Consider the following 26,881-nt stretch of genomic DNA (forward strand, 5'->3'; position numbering starts at 1 on the left):
AAATCTGATTATTAATAATTTCTAAATACTTGATTTTTAATTTCAGATCCTCCTGAAACCCCTGACTACGTTGATGTGACAAGTGACTCAGTAAAACTCAAGTGGGAAGCACCCAAACGAGATGGCGGAAGCAAAATTGTTGCGTACGATGTCGAGAAACGTCAGAACCAGGAGCGGTGGTTGAAGAGCAATTTTTCAGATGTTACAGACACAGAATATACTGTGACTGGTCTTGCTTGTGGTGAACGCTACGAGTTTAGAGTCATAGCAAGAAATGCTATTGGTACAGTGAGCCCACCCTCTCAGTCATCTGGATATGTAGTAATAAGAGATGAGAGCTGTAAGTACACACAATTTATAATGTTTCAATAATTTAGTGGTCAACATTATACAGAATGTGCAGTTCTGGTCTGTACATTTAAATATATTATATTGTCTCTTTCAGTTGCTCCAAACATTGAGTTTGGCCAAGAGTACTTTGAGGGAGTCTCTCTTAAAGCTGGGGAAAACATTAGACTCAAAGTAACAATTACTGGAAGACCAACACCAAAGGTTACCTGGTTTAGAGATTCTACTGAATTAACCAAGAAAATGGTTGACATCACAACAACTACTGGGTCAAGCATTCTGTTTATCAGAGATGCTGACCGTAGTCACCGTGGCGTTTATACAGTGGAAGCCACAAATTCCATAGGAACTAAGAAGGAAGCAATGAAAGTTGAAGTTTTTGGTAATATGTTTTTTCTCTCATCCCTCCCATCTATTTACCCCATCTGAAAAATCTAAATTTGCTTCAGATCCATATTGTTGACCTACCCTTCTGCTCTTTCTGTATTTCAGATACACCTGCAGAACCTGTGGGGCCAATCATGTTCTCAGATATAACTGAAGGCAAAGTGACACTTTCATGGAATCCACCAGAGAATGATGGCTGTTCTGATATTACGCATTACATTGTTGAGAAGCGTGAAACCTCTAAACTTTCATGGTCACTTGTTACGGATGAGTGCTTGAATTGCACATACACTGCAACCAAGCTGATGAAGACCAATGAGTATCAGTTCCGTGTTTCTGCAGTCAATAAGATTGGTGTTAGTAGACCTCTGGAATCAGCCCCTGTGATTGCACAGATGCAATACAGTAAGATAATAAATAACTTATAATAATTAAAAAATAATTAACAAAATTTTTGTTTAAATGATGTATAGTACAAATACTGTAAAACATTTCTTTTTCACCAACAGCTGTTCCAGATTCTCCTGGAACTCCTGATGCAACAGATGTTGATGGAGAGAGTATCACAATCAGCTGGGCTCCTCCAACACATGATGGTGGAAACCCTATTAAATATTACATTGTGGAAAGACGTGAAAAGAAGACTGGTCGTTGGTTGAAGGTCTTAACAAGAAAACCCATTGTTGAGGCCGCACACAGAGTGACTCATCTCACTGAGAATGTGGAGTATGAATTCCGTGTGTATGCAGTAAATGATGCTGGAATTGGAGATCCAAGTAACATTTCAATACCAATTAAGTGTGCAGAACCTACCGAAGTACCAGATGCCCCATCTATTGTAAATGTCAAGGACACTACAAATACATCTGTTAGCTTGGAGTGGACCAGACCTGCCCATGATGGTGGTATGGAAGTCCACGGCTACATTGTTGAGATGTGCAAGGGATCTGAAGAGACATGGCTTAGAGTCAATGATGATCTTTGTCATATTACTAAATACACAGTCACTGGTTTGGAAACTGGTGCACAGTACAAATTCCGAATTTGTGCTGTCAACTCTGTTGGAAAGGGTAAACCCAGAGAGATACCTGAGCCAGTACAAGCAGTAGATAGACTGTTGGCACCAGAAATTGATATTGATGCATCCTTCCAACAGACACATATTGTGAAAAGTGGAGGAAGTGTTTGTCTCCGTATTGCCTTTAAGGGAAGACCAGCGCCAACAGCTTCCTGGACAAAAGAAGATGGAGAACTCGGGGTTATGTCAGATATCACCACCACTGAAACATTCACAGCTTTAACTCTGGAGAACTGCTCCAGAAATGATACTGGAAAATACACTCTCACTCTTGAGAACAGCAGTGGCAGTAAATCTATCACTGTTACAGTTAAAGTGTTGGACACACCCGGAATGCCGGGGCCTATCTTCATCGAGGAAGTATCAAAAGGAGCTCTCACTCTTGTTTGGGATCCACCTCTGAATGATGGTGGTGCACGTGTTCATCATTATATTGTTGAGAAGCGCGAGGCCAGTCGTCGTACATGGACAGAGGCAGCCCCCAAAACCACAGAAACAAAATTGAGTATCTCTGATCTCCTGGAAAGTGTGCCTTATTTCTTTAAAGTCATGGCTGAAAATCAGTATGGTATTGGTGAAGTGTACGAAATGCCTGAACCAATTATTGCCACAGCTGAACCTGCTCCACCTAAGAGAGTTGATATAATTGATACTTCAGACACAACAGCAACCTTGGCCTGGCTTAAGCCAGAGCATGATGGAGGAAGCCGTGTCACAGGCTATCGTGTTGAGTCAAAGGCTAAAGGCACAGGTAAATGGTTTGCTTGTGGCACAACGAAAAACCTAACCTTTGTTGTTGAAGGCCTTATTGAGAACTCAGAGTATAAATTCCGTGTCAAGGCTTGCAACGATGCTGGGTTTAGTATGCCAAGAGAAGTATTATCCTCAGTCATCATTAAAGAGCCACGCATTGAACCCACTGCCGATCTCAGTGGCATCACCAACCAACTTATTACTAAGAAGATCGGTGACACATTTGAGATTGATGTTCCAATTAGTGGCAGACCTGCTCCGAAGGTAACCTGGAAGCTTGAGGAAATGAGGCTAAAAGAAACTGATAGGGTATCAATTAAAACTACCAAAAACAGAACCACTCTCACTGTTAAAGAAAGCATGAGGGGTGATGGAGGAAGATATTTCCTTACTCTTGAAAACGTCACTGGATCTAAGACTTTTACTGTTAATGTCAATGTCATTGGCAGACCAAGTCCTCCAGAGGGCCCTATTGAAATTTCCTCTATTACATCAGAGTCATGCGTACTGACATGGAATCCACCTGAGGATGATGGTGGAACAGACATTACCAACTACATTGTTGAGAAGCGTGAGTCTGGCTCCACTGCCTGGCAGCTTGTTAACTCAAGTGTAAAGCGCACTACGATCCATATTTCACATCTGACTAAGTACATGCAGTACACTTTCCGTGTCTGTTCTGAAAACCGATTTGGTGTGAGCAAACCAACAGAATCTGAGACAATTGTTGCAGAGCATCCATTTGGTATGTATAAGCCAATTTTATATAGGTATTATTAAAATTCTAAATGAAATTTCATGAAATGAAATGTAACATGCTAAATTCTATTACACGCTTTTTTACACAGTTCCTTCAGGGGCTCCAACAAGGCCAGAAGTGTTTTTTGTAACTGCCAACAGCATGAGTATTCGTTGGGAGGAACCATACCATGATGGTGGCAGCAAGGTCTCTGGATACTGGATTGAAAAGAAAGAGCGTAATACAATTCTCTGGGTGAGAGAAAACAAGATACCATGCTTTGAATGCCACTACAGGGTCGAAGGCCTTGTTGAAGGCCTTGAATACCAGTTCAGAGTCTATGCAATGAATAGCGCTGGCCTCAGCAAAGCAAGTGAAGCATCAAAAAGAGCAGTGGCACAAAACCCAGTTGGTACGTATAATCACATTCCATAATGAATCCGTTGCATTTAAGGTGTTTTAGTATTTTTCACACAATTACTAATATGAGTTTTTGACAATATATATGTATAGATCCTCCAGGAAAACCAGAAGTTACAGGTGTATCAAGATCAACAGTCTCAGTCAAATGGTCTGCGCCTCTTAATGATGGTGGAAGCCCAATCACAGGCTACATTGTTGAGCGAAAGCCATATAGTCTCACTGGAGAAGGTCGATGGCTTAAGTGCAACTACACTAATGTTACTGACACAAATTTCACTGTCACTGCACTGGGAGAAGGAGAAGAATATGAATTCCGTGTCATTGCCAAAAATGCTAATGGAGTTTTCAGCACGCCATCCGTTTCCACAGGACCTGTGACCTGCAAAGCAGAGTACAGTACGTATTATACATGTATTATTATGTCACAGTACACATAAAACATACAATGTATTCTATTAAACTGAGTCAAAATAATCATGACACTTAAATTTTTTTGCAGTTCCTCCCAAAGCAGAGTTGGACAGCAAACTTCTTGTGGACACGGTTACAGTCAGAGCTGGATCCGATCTGGTACTTGATGCTGCTGTCGGAGGTAAACCTGAACCAAAGGTTTGCTGGGCCAAGGGTCCAAAAGAGCTAGAGCTTTGTGATAAGTATTCTCTCCAGTACACCAGTACCCGTGCCATGGCAATCATCAAGTTCTGTGACAGAGATGATACTGGGAAGTATATTTTGACAGTAAAGAATGCAAGTGGCACCAAAACTGCAGAAGTCAATGTTAAAGTACTTGGTAAGTATGCCAGATACACATACACAATATAAAGGATCTTGATATTCAATCCTAATTATTTCATAAATTTATTTGTAATATATACACTCTTCTTTTTTAAGATACACCTGGCCCTTGTCGGGACATTACAGTCAGCAATGTATCAGAGGAAAAATGCACAGTGTCTTGGAAAGAGCCACTGGAAGATGGAGGTGACCCCATCACACATTACACTCTTGAAAGAAGAGACACCAACAGACTCAACTGGGTTATAATAGAGGCTGAATGCAAAGCTCTAACATACGAAATCAGAAGGCTTTTAAAGAACATTGAATATATTTTCCGTGTGAGAGGTGTGAACAAGTATGGCGCTGGTGTGGTGGTACAGTCTAGCCCCATCGTTGCAAGAAACTCATTCAGTAAGTATACTGACTAAATGATCATATGTAATAATAATAATACAAATAATAAAATCTTAGACTAGGGTGTGTTCACAATGATCCTTATTTCCAATTATAGCTGTCCCATCGCCTCCTGGAGCACCAGAAATCCTTGCAGTTGGAAAAGACTTTGCAACAATTGAATGGCTAAAGCCTGAAAGTGATGGTGGCAGTGAAGTCACAAACTACTTAATTGAGTTGCGTGAAAAAAAGAGTGCTAGATGGATCAAGGTTAACAGAAATTTGATTCTCAAGGACACATCCTTTAAAGTCACTGGTCTCCATGAAGGCAACATTTACCAATTCCGTATAACAGCCATGAATGCAGCTGGTGATAGTGAACCGAGTGAAGTGTCAATGTATGCAGTATGTAAAGTAAAAACTGGTATGTTTAGGAAACAATTTTTTATTATATTTTAATATTTAAATGTATGAAATACTAGCCTCAAAGTATTTACCTGATCATGTTAATTGCACATTTTAGGCACTCCAGATGCTCCCACAATTCCACGTATTACAGACACACACAAAGAGAGTATTACTCTTGCCTGGACACGGCCTGTTGAAGATGGTGGCGCTGATATCATTGGGTACATTCTTGAGATGCAAGAAGTTGGTTCAGAAGAATGGAAAAAGGTGCATGAAAAGAATCTTAGGCTGACTGAACACACCGTCACAGACCTGACTGCTGGCAAAAAATACTGTTTTAGAGTTGCGGCAGTCAATGTAAATGGAGCAGGTGACTTCAGTGATCCATGTGCAGAAACAGAGCCTGTAGAAAGAATTGGTATGTTCATGCATTAAGTTTCTATAAAATAACGTTTTGATTTGTATGAACAGAAGTAATAGAAATATCCAACACCTCTGTCGATGGCTTGTTAAATTTCATTTCTAATTCCAGAAATCCCTGACCTTGAGCTGCCTGATGAACTGACAAAGACGATATGCCTGAGAGCAGGAAGTTCCCTGCGCCTTCATATAGCTATTACTGGAAGACCATTCCCAACTATAACATGGAGCAAACCTGGTGTGGATCTTCAAAATCGTGGCTTTATAGAAGTCACTAACACTGCTACAACTCTCATTATTGATAAAGTGCACCGCTATGATGCTGGCAGATATACTCTAGAAGCCTCAAATACAGCTGGAAAGAAGGATGCAAGCATTCTTGTTAAAATCTATGGTATCTTTTTCTCTTATGACTATTCATTCATCAAAGTTTATAATGCATATAATGACATGCTATCAAGTGGTGTCTTTACAGCAATTGTTTGTGTTTTCTTTGTCAGATACGCCTGGTCCACCTGGTCCTATTAAAATGAAAGAGCTTACAAAGGATTCTGCTCATATTACTTGGGATGCTCCTGAGGTTGATGGTGGAGCACCTGTCAATAATTATATCATTGAAAGGCGGGAAGCATCAATGAGAGCATACAAGACTATTACATCCAAATGCAGCAAGACATCATACAAAATTGTTGGTCTGACAGAAGGAATGATGTATTACTTCAGAGTCTTACCAGAAAATATCTATGGTGTCGGTGAACCTTGTGAGACAAGTGATGTTGTTTTGGTGTGTGAAGTTCCACTACCACCAGCCAAGCTTGAAGTTGTAGATGTTACCAAGTCCAGTGTGTCACTTGCGTGGGAGAAACCTTTACATGATGGAGGCAGCAGAATCACAGGCTACATTGTTGAGGCTTGTAGGGCTGGTACTGACAAGTGGATGAGGGTGGCAACTTTAAAACTCACAGACTTTGAGTTCACTGTCGTGTCACTGAACGAGAATGAGCAGTACCTCTTCAGGGTACGTGCCATTAACAGCAGAGGTGCTGGTGAGCCAAAAGAAATTGTGACCGCTGTGACAGTTCAAGAACAAAGAGGTATGCATTGTAGTAGTAAAAATAATATTAATAAAAACTCATAGTCATAGAATGCCATTTTTACATCTTAACTCTTTCTCTTTCCTCTTTCAGTTATGCCAAAGATCGATTTATCAACTATTCCAAATAAGGTGATCAGTGTTTTGGCAGGCAAACCCCTTGAGCTTAACCTGCCACTCGTAGGAAGACCACCACCAGTTTGCTCTTGGTTCTTCAATGACAATAAAGTAAAAATACAAGAGCGTGTGAAGATTAAGTCAACTGGAAAATTCTCTAAAATAACTATTCTTAACACCACCATTGATGATAGTGGAGTTTATACTCTTGAAGTGAAAAACATAACAGGAGTGACTACTGAAAACATCAAAGTCATCATTCTTGGTAAATTCTCACTCTTTATATATATTGATATTTATCTCCCCCATTAAAAAAAGACTTAAACTCAAGATATTTTAAAACAACTTAATGTTAATATTCTTTATGCAGATAAACCCGATGAACCTCAAGGCCCTATACGACTTGATGAAATTGATGCAACTTCAGTTACAATAAGCTGGGATCAGCCTAAGAGAGATGGTGGTGCTCCTGTCAGTAGCTATGTGGTTGAACAACGCGATGCTCATCGTCCAGGATGGGTGCCTGTGTCTGGATCAGTTAGCAGACCAACATTTAAGTTTGACAGATTGACAGAGGGCAATGAATATGTGTTCCGTGTTGCAGCAACTAATCGCTATGGCACTGGAGAATACTTGCAGTCAGAAACTGTATTGTGCAAGAGCTTCAAATGTAAGAAAAAAACATTTAAAATAAATATACTTTGTATAAATATATATTGCACAGCTCTACATAGTGCAGAATTACATGATCACTATGTTAATTTGTTACAGCTATTCCGGGGCCACCTGGCAGACCAATTGTCTTCGATGTCTCACGTGATGGCATGACTGTTGCCTGGGAGCCACCAGATGAGGATGGAGGATTAGAGGTGTCTGGCTATATTATTGAACGCAAGGAGGTCAGAGCTGATAGGTGGATTCGTGCCAACAAAAATCCAGTGACAATGACAAGATACAGGTCCACTGGTTTGATTGAAGGCTTGGAATATGAGCACAGAGTGACGGCCATCAATGCTCGTGGTGTTGGCAAACCTAGCCTTCTTTCTAAACCAGCAGTAGCAACTGATCCAGTTGGTAAGTAAAGCTTTACTATAAATGCATTTGATAGATTTTAGTGAAATTAATTGATACCATTAGCAGTAATTTAACAATTGTTTTTACCCTACAGATCCACCTGGATCACCTCAAAACCCAAGAATCACAGATACCACAAAATCTTCTGTGTCTTTGACCTGGAGTCCTCCAGATGAAGAGGGTGGCTCAAAGGTTTCAGGCTATTTAATTGAGATGCAAAAGGTTGGTTCAGTAACCTGGATAAAGTGCAACACCACACCATCTCTGATCTGTGAATATACTTTGACACAAATGCCACAAGGGGAGCAATTCAAATTCCGTGTCATGGCTTGCAATGCTGGTGGACCAGGTGAACCAGCTGAAGTACCAGGAGTTGTGACTATAACAGAGATGCTTGGTAAGGTCTCTTCTGGTCCTCATTATTAGTTCTTCGTACTTATTCACATGTGTGTAAAAATGTTTCATAGATTATTAATAAATGTTGTCTTTTTAGATCCTCCAAGTTATGACCTTGAGGCAAAGTACAAAGACGTTCTTGTAGTCAGATCAGGAGGAGTCATCAAACTTTCTGTGCCTATCAAAGGCAAACCTACTCCTACCTGCAAATGGACCAAAGATGGATCAGAGGTGACTAATCGTGCAATGCTTGCCTCCAATGAAGACATAAATGAGCTTGTAATTAAAGAGGCTGAAAGGTCTGATTCAGGCATTTACAATCTCCAACTGGAAAACAAGTGTGGCAAAAAGACGGTATCCATCAAGGTTAAGGTAATTGGCCGTTCATCTGCACCTGAAGGCCCTCTCCGAATCGATGACATTCAAGCACATTCTGTAAGACTTGGTTGGACACCTCCAGCAGATAATGGTGGTTCAGAAATCGTTGGCTACATTGTGGAGAGACGAGAAGCTACAAAAGCAGCTTGGTACACTGTTGACTCTCGGGTCATTGATACGTCTTTTGTAGTTAAAGGATTACAAGAAAATGTTGAATACCACTTTAAGGTGACTGCAGAGAACCAGTTTGGAATCAGCAACTCCTTGAAATCTGAGGGAACAATTGTACCAAAGACTCCAATCTGTAAGTGTTTATCATTCTGCCTATTACTAGGCATCACATAATTGTTAAACAACATAATAAGCCTTCCCTTTTATCTCCATTGCTAATTCACTAGGTGTACCAGAGGCTTCAGGTACTCCACCAGAGATCATGGATGTTACTAAGAGTTCTGCTGCTTTGGCTTGGACTAAACCCAAAGATGATGGTGGATCTCGCATTATTGGTTACTTCATTGAGTACAAAGAAGTGTCATCTGATAAGTGGATTCGTCATGAGAAAATGATTACCTTAACAATGTACACCCTCAGTGGACTCACCACTGATGCTGAGTATCAGTTCCGTGTTATTGTTGTAAATGCCATTGGAGAGAGTGAACCAGGACCTGCATCGGATTCAGTAGTATGCAAAGATCCATTTGGTATGACCCACTTCTGACAACTTGTCAACCAACTGCTTCATTTGTGCACAATTGTTGCTTATTAAATCTTACTTTGGTTTTTAAAAAAAATTATTGCACTCTTTTTTAGATAAACCAAGTCAGCCAGGAGAAATTGACACCGTGACTGTAACAAAAGACTACATTACAATTCACTGGGAAGCTCCAGAGTGTGATGGTGGAAAACCAGTCCTTGGTTACTGGATTGAATACAGAAAGTCTGGAGAGAGCGCCTGGAAGAAATGCAATAAAGAGCGCACAAAGGACAAAGAATATACTCAGGGGGCTTTACAAGAGGCAACTGAATATGAATTCCGTGTATTTGCTGAAAATGAAACCGGAATCAGTAGGCCACGCAGAACAGCAACTGGCATTAAAACTAAACTGGGTGGTAAGTACAGTTAAAATCATATTTTCATTCGTCAATATAATCACAGTAGCCAGTCTTTTTCCAAAGGCAGTCATTTTCTTTAACTAAAATCTAGTAATAGGTTTAACCACAACCTTGCCTCCTTTTTTAGTTGGATCTCAACCAGGTCTTAGGAAAGAGATGGATGAAGTGACTGCCAAACTTGGACAGACAGCAACTCTCAAATGCCAGATTATTGGAAGACCTGTTCCAGAAATAAAATGGTACAAGGGTGGAAAGGAAATCATGGAAGGCAACAAATATGCTGCAACATCTGATGGCCGCAACCATACACTGACCATTTCAACAGATCAACAAGAAGATGAGGGTCTGTACACATGCAAGGCTGTAAATGAAGCCGGTGAATGTGAGACCAGTGGAACTCTAGTCCTTGAAGCAGCACCACAGTTCCCAGTGCCACTGAAAGACAAATACTTTGCAACATGTGGCAGCACGGTGCGCATTCATGTTGTTTACATTGGTCGACCTCAGCCTAAGATCATGTGGCTTTATGGTGCCAAAACCTTGGAGCCCTCTGAAAATATCATTATTGAAAACACAGAGTATTACACTCATTTGATTCTTAAGAACGTACAGCGCAGAGTACATGGAGGAAAATACAGAATCAGAATCAACAACCACTTTGGCTCTGCAGATACAGTGACTCAAGTTGAAATCTTAGGTACTTGCTTACAATTTTTTTCACAGTTCAGCAAACAATTAAACTCAACCAAAACTCTCAAGTGGTAGTAGGGGAAAAATGTAAATAACATTTATTTTTTGTGTGCTTTCAGATAAACCTGCTGTGCCAGAAGGTCCACTTGTTCTTGATGCTTTATTGAAGAATTCAGTGATCATTAGCTGGAAAGCACCCAAGGATGATGGAGGATCTATGATCACTAATTATATTGTAGAAAAGCGTGAAGACAAGGAGGATGCAAAGTGGGAACTTGTATCATCATCCATCACAGGCACTTCATGCAGAATTCCAAACCTTGTTGAAAATGAGGGGTACTTCTTCCGGGTTTCAGCACAAAATCGTTATGGCAATAGTGACTTACTTGAGACTCCTTCTGCAATCCTCATCAAGAGTCAGCTAGGTAAGTAGTGAAAAAAAGTAAAGAAGTAACCACAATTTGCCAAGACATTTTTGCTTAATTTAATGCTTATGTTTTACAGAGAGGCCAGGAGCTCCATTCAAACCAGTGGTCTCTGGACTGACCAAAAGCTCCTGTGTTGTTTCTTGGAAACCGCCCCTCATTGATGGAGGCTCTAAAATTAAGAACTACTGCCTTGAAAAGCAAGATAAAAAGAAGGGTGAATGGACTGTGGTTACAACAGATGAAATCCATCAGACTGTTTATTCTGTGAAGGGTCTAACCGAAGGTGTAATGTATGAATTCCGGGTGAAATGCGAAAACCTTGGGGGAGAAAGTGAGTACAGCGAAGTGTCTGACCCTGTCATTCCTAAGACCGATATTGATATACAGGCTCCTGCCTTTAAGGAAGACCTCAGAAATATGAGTGTGAAATTCAAAAGCAATGCTACATTTGTCTGCAAGATAACAGGGCAACCCAAGCCTGTAATAAAATGGTTCAAGCGTGGTAAAGAAATTCAGGCTGATGGCACAAAAATCAAGATCCAAGAATTTAAGGGTGGCTACCATCAGCTTGTTATTGCTGACTGTGAGGCAGAAGACTCAACTGTATATCAGATCAGAGCAACAAACCAGGGTGGATCTATTTCTGCTACCGTTTCTTTAGATGTTGAAGGTAAGGTTCCAAAACTGTTAAATTCTGTATTTGTAAAAAACTTTGTCTTGTTTAAAGTAAATTACAGAGTTTCAACATGAGTTCATCTGTTTTTCAGTCCCTGCTAAGATTCACCTACCCAAGAATCTGCAAGGAAAGGAGGCTATCCCTGCCCTTCGTGGTGAAATAGTAAACATCAAGATTCCATTCAGTGGAAAACCAGATCCAGTTATCACCTGGCAAAAAGGACAAGACCTCATTGATAACAATGGACACTATCAAGTCATTGTCACAAGATCATTTACATCTCTTGTATTCCTAAATGGAGTTGAACGGAATGATGCTGGTTTCTATATAGTATGCGCCAAAAACAGATTTGGAATTGACCAACAAACAGTTGAGCTTGATGTTGCAGATGTACCTGATCCACCACGTGGCATCAAAGCCAGTGATGTTTCTAGAGATTCGGTAACACTTAACTGGGTGGCACCTGCCAATGATGGCGGCAGTAGAGTCACAAACTATATTATAGAAAAGTGTGCCACCACTGCAGAAAGGTGGATTCGTGTTGGCCAGTCTCGTGACACCCACTACACTGTTGTCAATCTGTTTGGAAAGACAAGTTATCAATTCCGTGTCATAGCTGAAAGCAGATTTGGTCAGAGTGCACCATCTGAGTCAAGTGGACCTGTTGTGACAAAGGAAGACAAGTCAAGAATGCTTAACTATGATGAAGAAGTAGATGACACCAGGCCTGTTTCCAAGAGCAAAGCTCCTCATTCAGAAGCTACAAATCTTCACAACAAGTACATGATTGCTGAAGAGCTTGGTCGTGGACAGTTCAGTATTGTACACAGGTGTGTTGATATCAGCTCTGAGAAGACTTACATGGCCAAATTTGTCAAAGTAAGAGGTGCAGATCAGGCACTTGTGAAGAAAGAAATTGCAACATTGAACTTGGCTCGCCACAAGAACTTCTTATTACTACGCGAGTCATTTGACAGCCCTGAAGAGTTGGTCATGATTTATGAGTTCATCTCTGGTGTTGACATATTCGAGCGTCTTGGTACAGCTGACTTTGAGCTCAATGAGCGTACAATTGTTACCTATATCAGACAAGTGTGTGAAGCTCTTGAATTCCTTCACAGCAAAAGCTATGGTCACTTTGATATCAGGCCTGAAAATGTAGTGTATACCACAAGAAAAGGACATAACGTGAAGATTATTGAGCTTGGACAAGCAAGACACCTTACACCTGGGGAGCAAATCAAAATTCAGTTTACCACTGCTGAGTTTGCAGCACCAGAAATACATCAAAATGAGTTGGTTAGCACTGTAACCGATATGTGGTCCGTGGGTGTCCTTGTGTATGTACTTCTCAGTGGACTTAATCCATTCAGTGCTGAAACACATCAGCAAATAATTGAGAGCATTTCAAATGCAGAGTACAGTTTTGATGATGAAGCCTTTAAGGATGTAAGTGTTGAGGCACTAGACTTTGTGGACCGTCTACTTACCAAAGAGCGTAAACATCGTATGACTGCTGCTGAGGCTTTGAATCATCCTTGGCTGACAATGAACACAGAACAGCTAAACACGAAGTCCATCAAGATTACACGTCACAAGCGATATTACCAAGCCATGGCGAAGAAAGAATGGAACACCGTTGTCTCATCTGCTCGTGTTGCCAGTGGTGGTTCTATCAGAAGTCAACGAGGAGTAACGGTTGCTAAAGTTAAGATTGCACCATTTGAACATGGTCCAGTTGCAGGACAAATTAAACACAGTCTTGCAGATGAAGGTGATGATATTAAGTTCATCTGCAACATTGACAATTATGATAACAGTACTGAAGTAACATGGTACTGTGGAGTAAGACAATTAGAAGAAAGTTCTAAATACGAAATTACTTATGAGGACGGCCTTGCTACCATAACTATCAAGGGAATCACCCGACCAGATGATGGAACATACAGATGTAAAGTTGTCAATGAGTATGGTGAGGACAGTGCCTATGCAGAGCTTTTTGTAAGAGGGGTAAGATCCTATCGTGAGTTCTTCACTACACGTGTGGTAAAGAAAGTCAAACGCAGAGTGGACACAACAAGATTACTCCAAAGACCTCCTGAATTTACTTTGCCTTTGTGCAACCGCACAGCTTACATTGGAGAGAACGTACGCTTCGGTGTCACCATCACAGTGCATCCCGAACCTCGTGTACTGTGGTTAAAAACTGGTCAAAAGATTGTACCAGGAGATGATGACAAGAAATATACTTTCATCACTGACAAGGGCCTGTATCAGTTAATCATTCATAATCTTGATCCAGATGATGCTGCAGAATACACTGTGGTGGCAAGGAATAGATTTGGTGAAGACAGCTGCAAGGCTCGTCTAACAGTGGTTCCTCGCCCTGCTCCTGCTGATAACACCCTGAGACCCATGTTCAAACGTCTTCTTGCTAATTTGGAATGCAAAGAAGGACAGAGTGTACGTTTTGAAATGCGAGTGTCAGGGCATCCTTCATTGAAATGGGAGAAAGATGGCATGCCTTTGGCATTTGGTCCACAAATTGAAATTGTCCATGAAGGCTTAGATTATTATGTCTTGCACATAAAAGATACTCTTCCAGAGGATTCTGGCACATACCGAGTCATTGCAACTAATTCAGCTGGGTCTGCAAGTTGCCAATCCACCCTCAAAGTTGAACGTGTGACACGCGTAAGGAAGGAATTTGAGAGCGTGGAGGATAAGAGGAAAAAACAAGAACAGCAAGAGATTGATAAGAAAGTAAGACTAACTCAGATTCTTGCTGGTGCGGATGTTACCCCACTTACTCCAGTTGCACAGCAAGCCATAAGAGAAGCTGCAACCATGTTCAAGCCAGCAATCACTACCAAGAAAGTGAAAAGTGAAGCTGAGGAAGCCAAAGAGAAAGAGGAGAAAAGGAAGAGAGCTGAGGAAAAAAGGTTACGAATGCCATATGATGTTCCTCCACCACGTGTTGTTGGTCCTACTGCTCTTGAGGAGGATATGGAAATCAAGCACTTTGTACCATTTTCTGATATGAAGTGGTACAAGAAGCTTCGTGACCAATATGAGTTCCCAGAGCCAATCGAAAAATTTCCCCAGAAAAGACTCAAACGTATCCGGCTGTCAAGGTGGGATCAGTTCTATGAAGTACCCATGCCAAGAATTAAAGACCAATACAAGCCCAGATGGCATATTCCAGTTTCACAGGATGATCTTGAGACTGTAAGACCAGCAAGACATCGCACACCTTCTCCAGAAATGGAGTATTACTACAGAATGAGGAGACGTTCTCTTGGAGATCTTTCTGATGAGGAACTGCTTCTTCCAGTTAAGGATTACCTGTCAATGAAGAGAACAGAAGAGGAAAGGCTTAAACTTGAGGATGAACTTGCGTTGGGCTACTCTGCTTCCCCACCAAGTCTGAGCCCTGTACGCTTTGAACTCTCTGCACTACAGCATCCATCGCCAAAGAGAGTTGTATATGATGGTGAGAAGAAAAAAGGGGAAGTTCCAACATATGACTCTTATCGTATTCCCTCGAAATACGAGGCAGGTCCAAGCTATATCGACTTGCGTCAACGCCATGATAAGACGACATACAGACCTCCAAGAGAAAAGCAAAGATTATATGAAGAAAAAGAGGATCATGAACTGCTTAGATCAGTAACTACCACCACAAGATTAACATCCTATAAGACCCAACTACAGCAGATAGAGTTTGAGGAAAAAACAAAGGTGAAAAGAAAAGAGAAAACAAAAGTTTCTGTATCTGCATCAAGCGAGGCAGCAGCAACTGATATTTCTACATCATTTTCTTCTGGCTATGTCAGAGTGACTCATCCTAAATCTGAGAAACTTTCTGCAGCTGTGACTGAAAAAGAAGTGGTAAGAACATATTCACCGGAAAAACCACGCCCACGTTCCCCCAGCCTCGATTCATTTGAAAAGGCAGCCACTACACAAGACCTCTCAACAAAGGTTGATTATATGTCAAGGTATGAGTCAAAAAAGAAAGCATTAAAAACTGAGAGGAAGTTTGAAGTTGTGACCCAGGAGCCTTTCAGCCTTGACCATGCTCCCAGAGTGACTGTAAGAATGCGCTCACACCGTGTGCCAGTTGGTCAAAACACCAAATTTACCCTAAATGTTCAATCTAAGCCAGATGCACAGATTAAATGGTACCACAATGGGCTGCAGATTGAAGAAAGCAGAAAGTACCGCATGTTTAACATGAGTGGTGTTTTGTCTCTTCAAATCATTGATTGTCAGGAAGAGGACAGTGGCACCTATCGTGTTGTTTGCACAAATGCAAAGGGAGAGGCCTCTGACTATGCCACTCTAGATGTTGCTGAAGGCGTGTTCTCTGCATTTGCCTCACAGCGCAAAGATGAGGAACCACCATCACCCTTTGTCCCAGAGATGACAAAAACCGATGTTTATCACGTTTCCACAACCAAAGCAGCAACCACATCAGAAGCTGCAGTATCAGAAAAAGTTGCAGTATCTGAAACTAAAAGTAAGACCATGGAGACTGTCGTTAAGGAGGAGTATGCAACATCTGAGGTCAAGCTTGAAGCTATGGAAGTGACCACAGTTAAGAAAGTTGTGGTTGAGAAAACATCTTCAACTGCACTTGAAGCTACAAAAATGACAACGGTAGAGGAAAAGGTGGTTGAGAAAAAGAAGTCTACTTTTCCAGCTTCAATTCTAACTAAACCACAATCACTCACAGTATCAGAGGGGGAATCAGTCAAATTCACATGTGATGTTAATGGAGATCCTGCACCCACTGTAACATGGCTACGAGAAGCGCAAGTAATTGTGTCGTCTCATCGTCACCATATTACCTCAGTGGAATATAAATCTACTTTCGAGATTACCCAAGTTGAAACTTCAGATGGAGGTAATTACACTGTAGTGGTAGAGAATGCTGAAGGTAAACAGGAGGCACAGTTCAGTCTGACTGTTCGTAAACCAACACCTGTACAAAAAGTTGTCGCTTCACCTCCAAGAGTAAAGTCTCCAGAGTCTCCTCGTATAAAATCACCGATGGGAATTAGGTCTCCACTGAGAATGAAATCACCTGAGCCAATCAAATCTCCGCCGAGAGTAAAGTCTCCACCCACACCAAAATCACCTACATCCAAACCAGTTTTCTCATCAGAACTGAAAGACATATCAGCTTCCGCAGATTCTATTATAAAACTTACAGTGACAATGACTGGTGAACCTAAACCAGTGATCTCCTGGATGAAGGATGGAAAGGTATGTGCAAGTTTTTTTCCTTTATCGACACATTTCTGTAATCAAATAGATGAATGAATTAAATTCTAACAATTTTCAAAATTCTCACAGATACTCTCTCAGGGAGGAAAATATGAAATCTATGAAGAACATGGTTCAGCACATCTCGAAATCTATGAATCGGATGCCGCTGATAGTGGAGTGTACACATGTACAGCCAAAAACACTGCTGGATCAGTTACTACAAAATGCACCGTTACCATTAAAGGTTTTAAAAATGTTCTTTAAAATACTTTTTATTTGTAATAGGTATAATTGTGTGCAATTTTGCATGTCCTAATGTGTTTTGGAAGTCATTTTTAGTAACCACTCTTTGTCTCACTACAGCAAAAACCTCAGCAGTTGCATTGCAAAGAAAAACTGAACTGACTGAGCAAATAATGAAAAAAGACATCGCCTATGAGGAAGTACAGTCTTATAAAGAAATCAAAGCATCAAAAACCCAAGTGAAAATGGGTGAAGGTCAGACTGTCACACTACGAGCGGGCATCCCAGGGGCATCTGATGTGAAGTGGATCCTGAATGGAATTCAGCTATCAAATTCGGAAAACTACAGATATGGCGTGTCAGGCACTGATCACACATTGACAATTAAAAGTGTCAGCCACCGCGACCAGGGAATTCTCACATGTGAGGCCAGAACTGAGCATGGTGTGGTCAGGTGCCAGTTCGACATAACCATCAGTGAAATGTGTTCTGCACCAAATTTCCTTGTGCAACCACACTCCCAAAATGTTAATGAGGGACAAAATGTCACATTCTCATGTGAACTCACTGGCGAACCTACTGACATTGAGTGGCTCAAGGATAACACACTGGTGAGTAGCTTGACTTATGAAAACATATTGGGATTTTTTGTTTGAAATGTTTTTCATTTAACCGCTCTTTTCATTCTCGTGTCCTTTAACGCTTACAGGTAACAGTTACATCAAACATAAAACTAAGCCGATCTAAGAGTGTCTACAAACTTGAGATTCACAATGCTGCCATCGAAGACAGTGGAAAATATACAATCATAGCAAAGAACAAATATGGACAGTGCTCTGCAACAGTATCACTGAATGTGCTTAGTAAGTTGTTTTTGTGATCTCTTCCTAAGAATGAGCTAACACTCTTACAATAACAACCTCATTGATGTGTTTTTGATACATTCCTGAGAATAACTTAACCTTGTTACAGAGGTTATTAGCTATTTCTACCATGTCCTGTTAAATAAAACTACATAAAAGGCATGATAATACATGTCCAGAATATAAATTGATGTAAAGAATATAAATTGATGCTCACCAGTCAAACTAACAAAACCTAAACATTCACACTCCCATACTACGAATGCTCATGTTCTCGTTTGGCATTTGATTCTTGTCTTGATTTGAATCTTGACTTTTTGACTATTTGAATTCTGAAAGCTGCATGTTGAACCTTCTCCCAAGGTATATGGTAACAAAGCATCATGTGTGTGAACACAGTTTTATGGTATAAATAAATTAACATCATGTATATTAATATGTATCAAAATTATTTAGATGTAATAATTTAAAAGATAAATAAGGCGGGGCGCATGATCTCTGAAAGCCAATAGGCTTGTTCGACTTCATGTGGCGCTGCAAGAACCGATAGCCGGATGACGTCAAAGTACCGCAAAAATGATTAGAAAAATAATATGAAGTCTAATTTCGTCTTGCTCTGGCGGTACTTTGAAATCATCCGGCTGTCGGTTCTTGTGGTGTTGCATGAAGTCGAACAAGCCTATAGTTGACATTTGAAATCACCTAAACAAACACGCCCCTACCCCAATAGAATCTGGACCTTCTTTTAATAGATCCGCCCCACACATACGCAACCCAGGCAACGATGTTGGTTAGTATACACGCCCCTTACTGCTGATTGGCTACAAGTGTGTTTTGATAGTCGACCCGACTCCCTTTTCCAAAGTGTTTTTCAAAAATCATGCACCCCGCCTTTTATCAAGAATACGGTTGCTGAGTTCGGGAATTTTGGAAATATTCCAAGTTGGAAACTTACAGAAAATTATTTGTATATTTTGGGTCATTTATCCAAACTATATTACATACAAACATTAGCTTCCTCAAGATCTGACTCATCTTCATCCATGTTCACCATATATATTTCTATGTAATTTCCAGGGAAAGTTTCCAAAATTCCCAGAATTTTTCAACCCTTATCGAATATAGTAAAATAAAAAATATTCAAGTCTGTATTCTATGTTTAACCTTAAAAAATGTATGTTCCTTAAAGGTAAAATCTACATGTCTGTTTCAACTTAGGGGCTTATCACACCAAACGCGTTTAAAACGCTTGGAAACGCAAGGCACGACGCATTGCATTTAAAAAAGGGAGTGCGATGCTGCTTTTTATATTGCTAGGCAACCATCGAGTCGGCTGTTTTGTCAATCAAATATTGAAGCGTGAGCGCTGTTTTGTTGTTAACTGTCATATTAGCAGAAACTTTAAAAAGAGGACGCTTTGAAGTCCGGTTCTTTGAACTTCCCTCACCACAACGTAAGCCCAGCCTCTTCCCTCATTCGATTGGACAATGGAAAGACGCGAATGACATCGGCTGCTTTTTCGCTCTCAGTGCTCCTTCAAAAACGCGTGCTGTGACCGGCGGAAAAAAACGCAAGATGTTCGGCGCGTATAAACAGCGCGCATACACTCACTGCCCATAGAATATCATTCAAAAAAGGTGCCTGCAACTGCCATAAACGCGTTTGGTGTGATTTGCCCCTTAAAGAGCTAATGATTACCATAAATGCTACAACAGAATTTGCATTCACTCCATTGATGGCAATGGAGAACAGTTGCACAAGTTAAATTGCCTGCTGTACCTGTTTATGAAAGTAGTTGTTTCAATGATGGTCATTTACTGTGCTCTCACAGCTCTGGTTGAGGAACCTGCCAAAATGGTAATTATGGAGAGAAGCTCTGATGCTACCAGCATCCAAGGCAGCTTATCTGCCAAGCATGCCATTTCAAAAATGCAAGAGACATCCTTCAGCAGCGGCAGCATGTCTGCGGTTAAATTTGAGAGCATGTCAGCATCTAGCATGTCCTCCATGTCGTCTGAAGCGAGAGCATCTATGAGCTCTAGCAGTATGATGGCAATGAGTTCCAGCAGTATGATGGCAATGTCCAGTCACTCGCATGTTGAGGGGTCATCCATCAGAGCAATTACTCGTGGCCTCAAAGGTGAGATGGGCACTCACTCATTGCATCTTTGCATCAAGCACTTAAAGCGCACAGTTAACGAACATGTTAGAGCTTTAACGTTAGTAAAACCATCTTTTTTCTGTCTTGAACAGGTATACCACCAAAGATAGAAGCCGCCCCTGAGAATATCAGCATCGAGTCCGGAAAGGTCCTGACTGTAGCATGTGCTTTTATCGGAGACCCAACTCCTTCCATAGAATGGATACATTCAGGAAAGACACTGTCCGGCAAGGAGGGGAGCGGAAGGTTCCGGATCGAAAATTCTGAAGATCTCACCACTCTTGTTATAAGTAGCGTGAAAGAGACTGATGCTGGAGCATACACCTTAAAACTGTCTAATGAGTTCGGATCAGATACCACCACTGTTAATGTCCGCATTCGATCTATGTAAAAAAATTATATAATAGTAATTCAACCCTCACCCCATTTCCCTCATTCAGTACCTTTCTATTTATAGAATGAGAAAAAAAAGAAACTCTTCTAGATGTCTGTTCTTGTAAATATGAACTATTTTTATACCAAACTTGACTTAAATTTTTGCCAAACTAGACTAAAGTCTAAAGTTGTTATAAAATGTGCCATATTGGATGATTATGACCAGAGGTTCTGCAACATTTTGTGACATGTACATAATGTATATAGCCGAATTTACCGGTTATGGAAAATGTATGCATTGTTATTTATGACAAACAAATGGAACTAAATGTTTAACAGGAGAAAGTTTCGCACGAAACGAATACCCTGTTAAACCTGAAACGAAACGAAACTATGTGCCTCAACAGTAAGTTGAAGTCTTAAGTTTGCCTCAACAGGTAGAGAGGCTCCCTGTTGAAGTTTGACTAAAATCAGCGAGACAAAGTTATGCACTGTGCATTTGTGCGTGCAGCAATGCAGCACACAAGAATTTAAGACCTGAACGTAAGACCTTGAATGTTGTTTGCATCCTACCCTCATGTAAGCAACATGACTAGGCCTTGTGCTCAGACTGACAAAGTCATACCGCCATTTTGATGACACGCTCAATGTGCAAGCGGCCTGCACAATGAGCTCATGATAACGTTTGTGCGCGGTTTCTGACAAAGGACTGCTTGAATTTTGATTTTATGAAGTAACATCACCTGGCCATTTAATGAAAATCGATTCGAGTACTTCTCGGGCAGAAGCCGTGCCAACTCTTGGAGGATTGCTAGGTTATATTTTGTGTGTTTGTGTGTGTGTTAGCATTAGAATCTCGGTTTGTCAGTAGTCAGGGTATTCATCAGGCAATGTACCGCAGAGCCTTCACGTGCTATGCAAAGAAAAGAAAAATATGTATGAATGTAATACCCTGCACATTGAATTATTAGAAATAATTGATGTAGTATTACCCATATATTCAGCCTCCTTGAGTTTAATGAATTATTGTTTTAATAAAGCATGTTTTCAGCACCATAAAATGTTTGTGTGATTGAAATTATTTCTTATTGTATACATAAATATTACATTTTGCATATTAGATGCAAAAATGGACTGAAAGACGTAAAAAATTATGCTGGCATTAAATATGTCCGATGAACTAGGCTGCGGTTTATTTTAATATTTCATAATTAAATTCTAATCAAACCTGAAAATAGGGATGGGACAGTATGAAAATTTCATATCATGATTATAGTGACCAAAGTTATCACGGTTATCAATATTATCATGGTTTTGTTAAAATGAGATGGAAATGTTAAAAAAAAGCTGATACACACACTGAAAACATTTGAACAAGTTTTATTTTTGAAAATATCAATTTAATATTTCATGTCATTGAAATTATTTCTGTGGTAAAAATAAATAAATCTGTCTAATAAGTTTACCGTGAATAAATACAATACATTATCCCTTTGTTGCATGTGCGCACCTGCGTCAAACTGATTCTGGTTGGACAGGATTTACCGCAAGTTTTTAAAATCACAAAAATCAGACACGGTTGTAATGATAATTAAATTTTAAACGATAATACTAACCGGCTGGATATTTTATCGTGGTTAATCTTGAAACCGGTAATCGTCCCATCCCTACCTGACAAACTATATATCATTGTAAAGTGTCTAGAAAATATATCCGACCAGTATTTTGTATAAATTAAATTAAGTAGGAACAGTAATTTATAAATTTTGAAAATGGTATGCATAATAAAAATCATAACGGGAGATATGCATCACATAAGGTCAATGCATTATTTATTCAAACTTTGATCATTTGACCTAAAAGGAATAGTTCACCGAAAAATGAAAATTCTGTCATCATCTACTCAACTCTTTTGTTGTTACAAACCCATATAAATTTGAAGGGAAGATATGTACCCCATTCACATCCATAGTAGCAAAAAGGAATACTATGAAAGTAAATTGGGTCCAAGAACGGCTTGATTACAAACATTTCTCAAAATATCTTCCTTTGTGTTTATCAGAACAAAGAAATATATACGGGTTTGTAACAACATGAGAGTGAGTAAATAAAGACAGAAATTTTATTTTTGGGTGAACTACCCCTTTAAGAAATCAGCATTAGATAATTGGTGTCCCCTAGTGGTCTTAGGTGGTGCAGCAACTAAAAGTTTCACAGCAACTTCAGACTTGTGGCTTTGCATTTATATATATATATATATATATATATATATATATATATATATATATATATATATATATATATATATATATATATATATATATATATATATTTGTTGAAACATATATTTTATGTATTCTATAATTTTTTGTAAATACATTTCTAAATATAAAAAACAAAAAACATCATACATTTTCATAATTATTTTTTACATGATTTTTTTCAGCAATATTCCGACTCTTAAAAAAAATAATTAGGTGCGTACTGCAAAATATTCATGAATTATTATATATTATTTTAGTTAAATGTGGAAAACTAGTTTATGCAATATGGAATTTTAGCCTAAAAGCATTAACACATACGAAATGAATTGACGTTCACAATGATAACACAAGATTAGACCGTTTTGTGATGACTGAATAACTGCCAGTGCCACGTTAAAACACAACAAATTGATCATTTACATAAAACGACACACACGTGTAAACCAAATGCACACCCCAAAGAAAACAAAGTTTCTAGATGAAACCTGAGTAGTGGGCGGCAATGCCGCGTCAGCTCATCTGCCCAGCCTCCGACGCCACGCCGACAGATGTGCAAGATGTCCCAGCGCTCAACTTTTTACGTTTGTTTTATTTTATGTTTGCAAACACTGAGTACATTCATTTGTGTCGTTCGTGCAAACGAATCAAATGACGAAATTAAAATCGAGGTCACGTTTGTACCTGAAAACTGCACGCAGAAAGCCAAAAGAGGGGACATGTTGAACGCGCATTATGATGGGTATCTTGCCAAGGATGGATCGAAGTTTTACTGCAGGTATGCACGCTTTTACTAACGAACTTTTGACTTATAAAGTGAATCGTATGTATCTCTGTGTGTAAGTTATACGACTTCTCATAAAGATAACGATATAAACTCAAGACCCATAACACGAAGGACGACAACTATATAGCGATTTTTCCCCAGCTGATCCCACGTGAAACAACTTCGTAGTATACTTTAGTATTTACTGTAGTAAACTACGTAGTCAAACTCCTTGATAGTGTTAAACCTTACCAAAGTATGCAACAGTATTTACTACTATTAATTAATTCACAAGTAAATACAACAAAACACTACTACATAACATGGTAGTAATAACTATAATATACTACCGTGTTCATTTTGAATTTACCATACTGTACCATATTATCATAATATAGGATAAACGCTAAAACATTTAACAGCCAATCAAAATCTTCAATCAGGCACTTGGAATTTAAAGGGCCAGCGCATTTGAAATCTGAAACTCGACTTTAGAATAAACATAATGTTATATTTGGTTCGTGTGGACGCTATATTATCTATAGCATACCGTCTCTTGGTGTTTATGGGCCTTAACGCTGTGTATTCGTTTCCATTTTCTATAGTCGTTCCACAAAAACTGGCCACCCACACTGGTTTGTGTTGGGCGTTGGATCGGTTATTAAAGGTCTCGATTTAGGACTGAAGGACATGTGTCCTGGTGAGAAGCGAAAAATCACGATTCCCCCTTCTTTGGCGTACGGCGCACAAGGCAAAGGTAAGTCTTGCCTCCTCAAACATGTAAAGTAGGGTTGGGTCGCTCCTTACACGCGGTGGCGCTGTTTTTATCTTTAAGCCCTGCTGAAACAACAATAAAAACCATCAGATACATTTATTTGTAGTTATTGATTATAATGGGAATTGTACTTGTTTTAATCAAAACTATAATGGGTATAAATGACTGGATTTTGCATAGAAAGCTAAAGGAACAGTGGAAAGTTTCCGAGTCATCATTATTCCCAACCGACAGAGGGCGCCATTGACACTCGCGTATGTAAAGTTGGAGAAATATCCACTTCAGACTTTAAAGCATGGCACTTTGCATAGAAATTAAGTGTTGAATCAAATGTTAATTTAAGCAATCTTAACTGCTTCAAAATACATGACATTAACAAAATCGTTGATCATTTATATTTACTATAGAAATAAAAACAATATTGTGTAACACACAACAAGGCCTTTACAGTGTATGCACACAAATAAATACTTGTATTCAGGTTTCAGAATAAGCACTTGGTCACTTGTATTACATGTTGTCTTACACCCATTTGTTGATGGAATGCCTTCTGGTGGACCGGAACCGAGAGTACCCCCTTAAATCCACACTATATAAAGAAATTTTGTAATGTGTTAATGGTAAACATCTGATGGTTCTTAATGGTATTTGTGACAGAAATCATTAAAATTTCAGTTGTTTTTTCAGCAGGGTTGTCCAATAACAAAAATATATTGTTTTAAATAAATACAATAATAAACTTATTTTAAACTTAATAAAATTAAAGGATTAGTCTATTTTCTTTGAAAAAAAAAGTTGATAAGAAATTATGTTTTTTTTGAGGAAAACATTCTAGGATTTTTCTCATTTTAATGGACTTTAATGGACCCCAACACGTTACAGTTTTAATGCAGTTTAAAATTGCAGTTTTAAAGGACTCGAAACGATCCCAAACGAGGCATAAGGGTCTTATCTAGCGAAACGATTGTCATTTTTGACAAGAAAAATAAAAAATATTCACTTTTAAACCACAACTTCTCGTCTATCTCTGGTCCTGTGACGGCCCAGCGCGACCAAGTAATTGCATAATTGCATAAGGTCACGTGTTACATATATGAAACGCACATTTGCGGACCATTTAAAACAATAAACCGACACAAAGACTTTTATAAGTATCATTCGACATACAACAACTGGTGTGTCACACAACCGGAGGAAGACGAGAAGTTGTGGTTTAAAAGTGGATTTTTTATAGCCAAAAACGACAATCGTTTCGCTAGATAAGACCTTTATGCCTCGTTTGGGATCGTTTAGAGTCCTTTGAAACTGCATTAAAACTGTTAAGTGTTGGGGTCTATTTAAATGAGAAAAATCCTGGAATGTTTTCCTCAAAAAGCATAATTTCTTCTCGACTGAACAAAGAAAGACATCAACAATTTGGATGTTATGGCGGTGAGTAAATTATCTTTTTTAAAGTGTTAATAAGTGTTTTCCTCCATTTTCATTGCAAGAAAATGATTACAGTTATATTTCTGTGACAAAATAGCTCCTGTACCACCAAATGCAACGGTGATCTTTGAGGTGGAGCTTTTGTACATCACCAGAGGACCACGCAGCATAGAAGCCTTCAAAGAAATTGACGTTGACAATGACAAGTTTCTCACGAAAGAGGAGGTAAACCAGATCAAATGATAACATGCATCCTAATAGTTTGAGTTGCAAACATGTTCTGATAAAATAATAATGCTAGATCTGTTTACATCCTAGTTGTAATTTATTTATTTATGGATAATTGGGGTTCTTGATTTACTTTATCATTTTGTATTTACAGATTAAAACATACTTGAAACTGGAAGCAAAGAAGTTGAACACACAGAAAGAGGAATCCTATTTTGATGACGTTGTAGCAGATGTGTTCTATAAGAATGATCACGATGCGGACGGGACCTTATCCATGAACGAGTACAACGTTTATGAGCATGATGAACTATAAAATCTGATAATTGATATCGTAGGAAACACACTTTTATGCAGCTGGTGCACTGAACATTCTCAGAAATATCTTATGGGTGAGGTTAAGGATTCCACTGTAAAGAACACCACTAAATAAACTCTTAATAAAATTGACTCAAATACTTATTTGACTATCTTGCAAAATGCATGCACTTTTGAAAGATATGAAGAGACCCACTATAACATAATGAAGAAAAAATTGCATGTATTGTTTGAAGCCAAAATTTTATCACTATAGAGGTATGCATTGACGTCACTTTTCGGAGCCGGAGCACGCCCTCTTGAGTGGCAAACGTTCAACAAAATGGCTGGTTTTCATAGCGGCTGCTGCGAAAATGCAAGTAAAACTGACTATTATCAGCTTAAATTGAATTTAGTTGGACTTGATAGCAGAGGTGGACAATAATTAGTTACATTAATTACATTTTCCAAGCATTGTGCTTTAATAGGGTGTTTGTATTGGGAAAAAATTTACTTCAC

At 39.3% G+C, this 26,881-nt stretch overlaps 2 protein-coding genes across 2 annotated transcripts in view; both read left to right on the plus strand.

Annotated features, from left to right (window-relative positions):
- Positions 1-21,668, plus strand: part of ttn.1 (titin, tandem duplicate 1) — a 142,360-nt gene extending 120,692 nt beyond the window's left edge. Inside the window, exons 188-215 of the mRNA XM_073812032.1 lie at positions 47-340; positions 446-730; positions 841-1,140; positions 1,245-3,311; positions 3,415-3,717; positions 3,819-4,124; positions 4,228-4,518; positions 4,620-4,916; positions 5,017-5,322; positions 5,422-5,724; positions 5,839-6,120; positions 6,227-6,820; positions 6,914-7,201; positions 7,307-7,606; positions 7,708-8,010; positions 8,105-8,407; positions 8,504-9,088; positions 9,183-9,485; positions 9,595-9,894; positions 10,025-10,594; positions 10,707-11,012; positions 11,092-11,685; positions 11,783-16,962; positions 17,053-17,209; positions 17,329-17,819; positions 17,918-18,071; positions 19,903-20,211; positions 20,325-21,668. Coding sequence (XP_073668133.1) covers positions 47-340; positions 446-730; positions 841-1,140; positions 1,245-3,311; positions 3,415-3,717; positions 3,819-4,124; positions 4,228-4,518; positions 4,620-4,916; positions 5,017-5,322; positions 5,422-5,724; positions 5,839-6,120; positions 6,227-6,820; positions 6,914-7,201; positions 7,307-7,606; positions 7,708-8,010; positions 8,105-8,407; positions 8,504-9,088; positions 9,183-9,485; positions 9,595-9,894; positions 10,025-10,594; positions 10,707-11,012; positions 11,092-11,685; positions 11,783-16,962; positions 17,053-17,209; positions 17,329-17,819; positions 17,918-18,071; positions 19,903-20,211; positions 20,325-20,623 — 16,070 coding nt within the window. The 3' untranslated portion in view covers positions 20,624-21,668. The remainder of the gene's footprint in view (positions 1-46; positions 341-445; positions 731-840; positions 1,141-1,244; positions 3,312-3,414; positions 3,718-3,818; positions 4,125-4,227; positions 4,519-4,619; positions 4,917-5,016; positions 5,323-5,421; positions 5,725-5,838; positions 6,121-6,226; positions 6,821-6,913; positions 7,202-7,306; positions 7,607-7,707; positions 8,011-8,104; positions 8,408-8,503; positions 9,089-9,182; positions 9,486-9,594; positions 9,895-10,024; positions 10,595-10,706; positions 11,013-11,091; positions 11,686-11,782; positions 16,963-17,052; positions 17,210-17,328; positions 17,820-17,917; positions 18,072-19,902; positions 20,212-20,324) is intronic.
- Positions 21,669-23,380: 1,712 nt separating this feature from the next.
- Positions 23,381-26,515, plus strand: fkbp7 (FKBP prolyl isomerase 7). The gene is made up of 4 exons (XM_065252207.2): positions 23,381-23,646; positions 24,240-24,391; positions 25,935-26,062; positions 26,220-26,515. Exons 1-4 carry the CDS (start codon positions 23,420-23,422, stop codon positions 26,379-26,381), a joined length of 669 nt encoding a protein of 222 aa, XP_065108279.1. The 5' UTR covers positions 23,381-23,419; the 3' UTR covers positions 26,382-26,515.
- The last annotated feature ends 366 nt before the right edge of the window (positions 26,516-26,881 follow it).

Source organism: Paramisgurnus dabryanus, chromosome 15 (assembly GCF_030506205.2).
Source record: "Paramisgurnus dabryanus chromosome 15, PD_genome_1.1, whole genome shotgun sequence".
In the NCBI taxonomy this organism is placed as follows: Eukaryota; Metazoa; Chordata; class Actinopteri; order Cypriniformes; family Cobitidae; genus Paramisgurnus; species Paramisgurnus dabryanus.

What these genes read in the sequence shown, in the direction of transcription:
- fkbp7 (XM_065252207.2), top strand. Translation starts at nt 23,420, where the DNA reads ATGTGCAAGATGTCCCAGCGCTCAACTTTTTACGTTTGTTTTATTTTA. An exon ending in GTACGGCGCACAAGGCAAAG is followed by an intron (nt 24,392 to 25,934) that starts GTAAGTCTTGCC and finishes GTGACAAAATAG; the next exon opens with CTCCTGTACCACCAAATGCA. An exon ending in AGTTTCTCACGAAAGAGGAG is followed by an intron (nt 26,063 to 26,219) that starts GTAAACCAGATC and finishes TTGTATTTACAG; the next exon opens with ATTAAAACATACTTGAAACT.